The 8,798-nt window shown below is 40.0% G+C and overlaps 1 protein-coding gene across 1 annotated transcript; it reads left to right on the top strand.

Annotated features, from left to right (window-relative positions):
• Positions 1–33: 33 nt before the first annotated feature.
• LOC125529457 (probable cadmium/zinc-transporting ATPase HMA1, chloroplastic) lies at positions 34–8,049 on the top strand (the record flags this gene model as incomplete). The annotated part of the gene is given in 13 exon segments (XM_048693865.1): positions 34–259; positions 953–1,103; positions 1,189–1,373; positions 1,601–1,747; positions 2,232–2,427; positions 2,580–2,692; positions 3,284–3,522; positions 4,405–4,510; positions 5,222–5,386; positions 5,884–6,100; positions 6,559–6,746; positions 6,830–6,916; positions 7,633–8,049. Coding segments are annotated over 13 exon segments (2,200 nt in total), but the record flags the coding sequence as incomplete, so codon positions are not given.
• Positions 8,050–8,798: the final 749 nt, after the last annotated feature.

Genomic DNA, 8,798 nt, shown 5'->3' with positions numbered 1-8,798 from the left:
CGGCCACGGGCCCGAGCGCCACGGCCGCGGCGGCGGCGGGGCGGACGTGCACGGGGGAGGCGGGGGCGCGGCGGTCATGCGGATGGCGAGGGCGATCGGGTGGGCGGACGTCGCTGACGCGCTGCGGGAGCACCTGCAGCTCTGCTGCATCTCCCTCGGCCTTCTCCTGATGGCCGCCGTCTGCCCGCACGTCCCGCTGCTCAACTCGGTCGGGCGCCTGCCGGCCGCGCTCATCGCCATCGCCTTCCCTCTTGTCGGGGTAAGATCCGCTGACGCTTCCCAGCTATTAGTTTCTATAAGTTAGGAGTACATAGGAGCAGTTGAAGTACCAATGCCAATCTAGTTAGAACCATGCCGTTGTGACTTCAATTGACTTCTAAGCATATTCTGAGGATTTTGTTCATTAGAGGAAGTTTTAGTGAATGCTTTCATTTCATAACATTGAATTTTGTTGAGAAATTTGCTCTTAAGAGATCATGGAGGAACTGCTAATTCGGTACCAGTACGGAACCTTAAGGCTCTTGTTCAAGCTGATAGAATTGACCAGTGTGAATTCAACTAAACTTCTGAACAGCTGAGTTAAAACTTTCACACTGCTGTAGTACTGGTTTGGGGGTAATATCTAGTGCAGGCTGCATATCAGGTCTACCAGCAGACTGCAGACCAACGCAGAAACACAAAATAAAAATTGAAAATGAGGAGGTATATTCAATTACTCGCTAATAATGCACACCATGGAAAATTTCATGTCCAAACTTCAGAAATCTCTTCTATAGTGGTTTGTTACAATTAGAACCACTATTTGCGAAGAAAATCGTTCTAGCTACATTCCATTGAACAGGGAAGTGCTATGCTTGCTCTGCTCCTTAATACAGAAAAAACAGATGTTCATTGCTTTGAGATTGCTTGTCTGTGGAATGCTTATGTGACATTTTTCCTGTTTCCATTGTAGGTTTCTGCAGCACTTGATGCTCTTGTAGATATTGCAGATGGCAAAATAAATATCCATGTACTTATGGCTCTTGCAGCATTTGCTTCTATATTTATGGGAAACTCATTGGAGGGTGGTTTACTTCTTGCAATGTTTAACTTAGCTCATATTGGTACACGCTCTTCGAAATTCTCCCCATTTTGGCTCATGTTTATGTATTCACTGATAGTTTTCTCTTTTGTCGTTATTTCTTATAGCTGAAGAGTACTTTACAAGCAAGTCAATGTATGATGTGAGGGAACTTAAGGAAAATCATCCAGAATTTGCACTGTTGTTAGAAACAAGTGGAGACGAGTCGGCACACTTTTCAAATCTAAATTATGCAAAAGTTCCTGTGCATGACCTTGAAGTGGGTTCTCATATTTTGGTCAGAGCTGGTGAGGTGTGTTGTTTGTTTATTTAAAACTCCCTGTATTCCTATTTTTCTTTGTTCATTTCATAGTCTCTTCACGATCATCACATTGTTATTGTCTTTCTTTCAATTGGATGTTACTAACTGAGCATAATGCTATATCCTATCTTCTATTCCTTTTTCATGTAGATGCTATTTGTCTAGTCTAGTTCGTTGGGAATTTTATCTCATTGTGGCGCAGTTCTTCTATTCATTAGGCTGTGCCTGTTGATGGAGAAGTTTACCAAGGATCATCCACAATCACCATAGAACACCTCACTGGTGAAACAAAACCTGTTGAGAGAACAGTGGGGGATGCTATACCAGGTGGAGCCAGGAATTTGGAAGGAATGATGATTGTAAAGGTTAGGCCTTTTCTTTTTTCAGCAAAGAGACCTTTTCCAAGTTCATTTTTCTTTGCTCGTTTTGTTCACTAATCCTGAGATGCTTCATTTTCTTATCCTGCTTTATTCTCGTAAATAGGATATTAGGATGTGTATGCACTGCTATACTGCTCACACACAAACATGATTGCAGTTATTTAATAGCAGGCCTGTAATATTTAACTTGCTAGTCATGGTTGGTGCTGCATAGCCATCTTGATGAGATGAAACCATTCCAGACTGACAGGAAACATCATTCTATGATATTGTGGAAAACAAGAAACAAACCTAATTAATTTTTACATAATGGACAAACCTAATAGTATTTGTTGGCAGTTACCAGCAACAAATTTGCTATTCCTTTTTCTCCTAACATAGCATTAAGTTAGTGGCGTACATTATGTTTGGCGTGTGTCCTTCCAGAATGTTACCTCTTCATGCTCTTATTCAGTTACCTTTGTTCTAGGTGACCAAATCATGGGAGGATTCAACACTCAACAGAATTGTCCAGCTGACTGAAGAGGGCCAGCTAAACAAGCCAAAGTTGCAAAGATGGTTGGATGAGTTTGGGGAGCATTATAGCAAAGTTGTCGTGGCTCTGTCTTTGGCTGTTGCACTACTGGGACCATTCCTCTTTAATTGGCCCTTTTTCGGTAACTCAGGTATTCCCCTAAGGCCACATGACATGCTGTGTTGGTGTTATTACAAATACTTCATGCTTCAGAAAGCTTAGTACTGATGATTTGGCAATTTGTACTGAACTGATGCACTGGGCTCTAGGATTGAGCTTTCTGTGCTCTGACATTTTCTTTAGTTTGTAGGGGTTCAATTTACCGTGGATTAGGACTTATGGTGGCTGCATCTCCGTGTGCATTGGCAGTAGCTCCATTAGCATATGCCACTGCAATCAGTTCTCTTGCAAGTAAGGTACTGTCTGAAAGTTTCAACTTTCTTAAGTTTATTGATTATTCTCTTCAGTTGGTATAAGCAGTGCCTTTTCAACCTCTAAATTTTGTGACATCATCTAGTTGTTTATTCTAATTTTTATCAGTATTTTACTGGGATATTTTGGACTCATTTTTCTGTTTTATGGTTATGTGCACAAGGGCTGTGAGAGATAAGAGCATATTAATCTGAATTGTTTGTTGTTCTACAACTATATTAGTGCTGTTGCTGTGTACTGCTTCCTTCTGACATAAATGTGTGCATGGGAAGATAGCAGTCACTCCCTCCATTCCTAAATATAAGTCTTTCTAGAGATTCCAATACGGACTACATATGGAGCGAAATGAGTGAATCTACACTCTAAAATATGTCTATATACATCCGTATGTAGTCCGTATTGAAATCTCTAAAAAGACTTATATTTAGGAACGGAGGGAGTATTACTTCAAGCCCATCTTATCAAACTGTGGTATCTTGGTTGTAGCATTTACTATGACCCGTGCTCCCGTTTCTTGAATGAACCTTCTTCTGGAGTGTGATAGTGGAATTATTCTCTTCTTTGTTCCTCTGTAGGGAATTTTATTGAAAGGTGGGCATGTCTTAGATGCCCTTTCTTCTTGTCAGTCTATTGCTTTTGACAAGACAGGCACATTAACAACTGGGAAGCTTATGTGCAAAGCAATCGAGCCCATTCATGGACATTTGGATGCAAGTAATGGTGTTGACCCTTCTTGCTGTACTCCGAACTGTGAAAGTGAAGCTCTAGCTGTTGCTGCAGCTATGGAGAAAGGAACAACCCATCCTATTGGAAGGTGAGGAAAATAGATAATTTTCCCAAAGGCCATATTTATTTATTTTATTTTATTTGCATGCATCATTATGATTAGAAGTTTGCAACCCTTGGACATACACATGCTATGAATGGCTTGGGTCTAGTTCCCTTGGGTCAAATGTATTGATAATTACTATACCTGCATTGAATTTATATCCAATCAAGCCATCCAGGCCAATACTGCTGCTAGCCAGATTTTCACCAGAGTGTTTGACCAAAGAAATCTGCTAGTTCATTTTAAATTAATTATTTATCAGTAATTACTTTAGTATTCAGTGTACTTCCTCTGTAAACTAATACCGGAGTATAAGATCTTTTAGATCACTAAGTAGTGATCTAAAATATCTTATATTAGTTTACAGAGGGAGTACAAATTAATCTCCCATGTTCTGCTATTGTCTATTAGTGTACTTTAAAAATGATGTTGTGGTTTTCTCAATGTGGAATTTAAATATATGCTTGCCAAAAAAGAAAGAATGCAAATATGCAACACGTTTCTGTTTACGTATTTTCTAATTATAGTTGTGTAGAAAGATATGTTTGACTAGTCTGTCCCTTAAGTGCTACGAGTCCACAAGTTGAAAAAAGTGGTACGAGTCAACTGCTAATCAGTGGTGATGAATTCTTTCAATCTTAATATAGTGTGTACCATGCTTGATTTTCATTAGCTTATATATGAGGTGCCAACAAGAATTTTATCATATGCCCTTAAACTTGGTGTAAACTTTCTTGTCTCCTGCCACTATTTTAAGCTTTATGTTCAAGATCATAATGTTTAATTTATGTCCTCGTCTTGTGTATGTTATGATTGCTTGTAGAATAATTTATAGCAGTAAGTTGATATTGATTGTATGATTCACAGGGCAGTTTTAAAACACTCTGTTGGGAGAGACCTCCCAGTGGTTGCTGTTGAGAGTTTTGAGAGCTTACCTGGTAGAGGAGTTGTTGCTACTTTGAGTGGCATAAAGGTATGTGTAAGTTAGATACTATATATTTCAACCAGCAAAGTTATACGGAAATTGGTAGATATATCAAGGAAGAATTTTATGTTCGCACATTATTATTGTAGGCTTGACTCCCACAGTGGTCAGGCAGGGTTGGCCACTGTATCTCTGTGGTGATGTTCATTATTTTGGAATATGGAAACCATTGTGAATATGCTTAATTTGCAGGGATTATTATTATTATTTTGGGAGTATTTTCTAAATTTAAATATGACGAGGTTAATGTTGAAATCGATATCGCGCATATGTGATTTTTTTTTGGGATTTCTCATGCTTTCTAGAATTGGTCCTAGTCATTGTTTGGTGTCGTGAAGGTTCATAAATGAGATTGGTTTTAGAAAAATGAAGTTACTTGGCTGGATGGTTTGTTTTGTAGTATTAGCTGAATTGCATAATTATATCATGAAAGGAGCACCCTTAAAACAGGATAATGAGATGATGTATCAAGTTTGGATGGTGTAGATCAAATTGGTTTAATCATCTCATTTGGGTGAAAAGGCAAGAGTGGAAGAGGTTGAAGTGTTCTATTGAAAAATGCCATTGATCTTTCATTTACTATAAGCAACACGTACTCATTACATCCCTATTTACTCATTATGCTGTTTGGTCAGTACGAAGCATAAGAGAACTTGGATCTTGGTATGTTAGGTTGGCACTCATCTATTTCTATTACAGGCAAAAGACAATGAAAATGAGTTTGCTAAGGCATCTATCGGTTCCGTGGAATATATTTCTTCACTATACAGATCTTATGGTGAATCTGAACAAATAAAAGAGGCAGTAAAGTGTTCTGCATTTGGTCCTGAATTTGTCCAAGCTGCTCTCTCAGTTGATAAAAAGGTGAGTTAGGAAAAAATCTTCTCATATAAGTATGTCTTTTCCCCTTGCCTTTTGATGTCCTTTTATGCTGCTGCACATTTATTTGTTTGGGATGTTTCATGTAAGCATTCATATATAATAATTATGTTAATTGATAAGTTAATTCAGGCTTGAGAACTGTTTTGGAATGAAGGTGGACTACTTACTGTAATCTAAGCTCATATGTTGCTCCACATCAATAATAAAGTGTGATTTGTCGAACACTATTTTCTTCATTTGGCTGGTTTGGTTATGGTATATACTGGGAGAGCAAAGCAGAAACGAAAACATAAGTCAGTCTATATATGAGAAGTTCGGTGAGGCTGTAGTGCCTTTTACCCATAACAAATCTGCCAAAATATTATTGCTACATGCCTACGTCCATTTGAATGTATTATCACCACCAAATCACCATAGAAGTTGATTATCTGAAGGTTTACCTTCCATGTATTATTTATCTGGCCACTGAATCTTATCAGGTAACCCTTTTCCACTTTGAGGATGAACCCCGTACTGGTGTCTGTGAAGTTATATATACCTTAAGAGAAAAGGCTAAACTTCGAATCATGATGCTTACTGGAGATCATGAATCAAGTGCTCAGAGAGTTGCTAAAGCTGTATGTATTGAAGAAGTTCACTTCTCTTTAAAGCCAGAGGACAAGTTGAACAAAGTAAAAGCAGTTTCAAGGGAGGGAGGTACTTCAGTTTCTTGTGACTATCAAATGACAGTTTTATGATTACAACAGTTTTTTCCCCTTTCATATGTTATTCCGTTATCGACATATCTAGCTTGGACACCCACCTCTTAATCAAAATGGTTTGCTTTCTACTCAATTTCACCTCCTTCCGTGTTGCATGGCTTGATCAAATGCCTAAATGGTTTTCCTCCAATTTCTAGTTACTATTGTATGTGATCTATAAGCTACCAACTACCACCTCAGGTCCTCAGCACTTTTTTCCCATACTTAACTCTGTTTATTGCGTATTTTGTCAGCCCAATTTTTTGTGATCTACAACCTACTCTACATTTTGTCAGCCCAATTTTTTGTCATAGAAGTTTCTGCTTGCAGTCATATCACCATATGCTCACTATTTGGCCCAAGGGAAATTACTTCTGATGGCTAATCATTATGTACCTTTGCATTTATTTTCAGGTGGAGGTTTAATAATGGTTGGTGATGGTATAAATGATGCACCAGCTCTTGCAGCTGCAACAGTCGGTATTGTTCTAGCACAACGCGCCAGTGCAACAGCGGTAGCTGTTGCAGATGTTCTGTTGTTGCAGGATAATTTATGTGTGGTGCCATTTTGTATCGCTAAAGCTCGTCAAACAACTTCATTGGTAATGTCTCTTGTGAGCTCAGTGTGGAACACTTATAGATACAATATTGCTGGTTCTTACAATTTTGAGGTTCATCCTTACAGGTGAAGCAAAGCGTAGCTCTTGCCTTAACCTGTATTGTTTTTGCTGCACTTCCTTCTGTCTTGGGATTTCTTCCTCTTTGGTTGACGGTAAGTTCATTATTCCTTGCATAATAACTTATTGATGCATCTAGCAGATTTGATGACCACTTGCCAATGACCTGAGGCTAACAATCTGTGTGGCATACTATGAGTTGAAAGTATAGGGGTGAAAATATGGTCATTTTATATTGATAGTGAAGTGGTACATGTTTTGGCTGGACGAGCATCATCGTATTGTTGTTATTTGTGAACAAAACCAGTTAACTTGATTCTGGCGGATAAATTGAGAGGTTGATTGGAACAAAAATACCTGGATATTTAATATGGGTTAGAGTACATGGTCGTAGTGAACACAAATATGCTGAGTCTTTGATTTTTAAACCAGATTTTCCAGAGTTATGTACTCCCTCTCTTTAGTGATCTAAACGATCTTATATTACTTTACAAAGGAGTATATGTTAAAGCTCTTGATTCACAGGCTTTTTTTGTGATCTATTTCTGCGATGTCTACGTGGTCTTTGATATGTCTATCATGTTGGGATGTGTTTACTGTGAGTAAAACACCAGTTGATTGATCTTGTACATAAAGAATCTACCTACCATACGAAATTAAAAGTGGAGCTTATACAGTTAAGAACTCGGGATTACTTGCGAGCAAAGGGACATTTTACCTATAAGAATCTCTCCAACTCCCATAGCGTGTGCACATACTTCATCATTATTGTGTTATTTGTTGCTGTTTACACATTTTGTCCAAATTTCAGGTTCTTCTCCATGAAGGAGGAACCCTTCTCGTTTGCTTGAACTCAATACGAGCTCTCAACCCCCCAACATGGTCTTGGGCAGATGACATCCGACAGCTCGTCCACAGCCTAAAAAACTACGTCTCGGCAAAGTTGAATAGCTCCTCCTCAGATTGCTCAGCTAGTACCGTTCCTTTGTAGACATGTATAGCGGCTGTTATCTTTGTAATTTCATGGCATGAGCCGTGGGGCGTTTAGGGTGACAGGTTCCTGACCTGATTTTTATAGGCTGTACTCGTAGCACCACCTTGTAAAGAAAACATGCCTCGTTTCATGCTGTGTTCATAGCAGTGCCAAGCATCCTGTAATCGAACTGTTCGCTGAGGCTTGTTTGGTCCAGTGCATCGGGTAGAAGGGTTTATCTGTTGCCAAGAGAAGCTACTGTGTAGTGAGTTACTCGAGTCGTTCATCATTGTCCGTGGTCCGTGGGCATGTCGGGTTCGGTGTATTCTGGAGGCAAAGAAGGTTACACGGCAAATCTGTGCCGAACGCTCAGGCAACTAAGTACAAAAGGGGTTGCGTCTGTACTCTGACCAAGTGACGATCATTTCATCCTGTAAGGCAAATATTGCAACTGCAGATGTGTTGTAGTTATCGAACACCATTGTTGAGCATCATGCTGAAGCTTGAAACTTGGAACTCCAAGCTCCCAAGCGGGACCAATAAATTATCTGTGAGGTTACTTTGAATTGGCAATTCACTAAAAATAATGATTCAAATTCATTGATCGTCAGTGACATGGATGCAGGCAAAGTCTCAAATTAGACCTCGAAAATGCTCGTGGTGGAGCCACGCGTGAAGAAGCCTCTTTCCTGGGTGCCACGCCACCATGTTGGCAGTGCACGTGTCGGCAGCAGATCCCCATCGCCGACCTGAAGCATCTTGGTCGACCAAGAGCCAAACCACAGCCCGCCACGACACCAGCCTGCGTGAGAAAGAGAAATGCTTCTTCGTGTACACCACGCACGTGTCGCCACCCCATGCATCGCCGCTGCCGACAACGGAGCCGGCTATAAATCCGTCCGCAGCCTCGCCACATCTTCCCAACTAACCAGTTGAATTGAATGATAGCATTCGCTAAAATCTGCAAAGCGCACACAGCTGGAGCTCGAGCAGCCCCTCCACTA

The sequence above is a fragment of the Triticum urartu genome, unplaced genomic scaffold (genome assembly GCF_003073215.2).
Source record: "Triticum urartu cultivar G1812 unplaced genomic scaffold, Tu2.1 TuUngrouped_contig_5612, whole genome shotgun sequence".
Lineage (NCBI taxonomy): Eukaryota > Viridiplantae > Streptophyta > Magnoliopsida > Poales > Poaceae > Triticum > Triticum urartu.
This window is presented reverse-complemented; position numbering and strand designations above follow the sequence as displayed.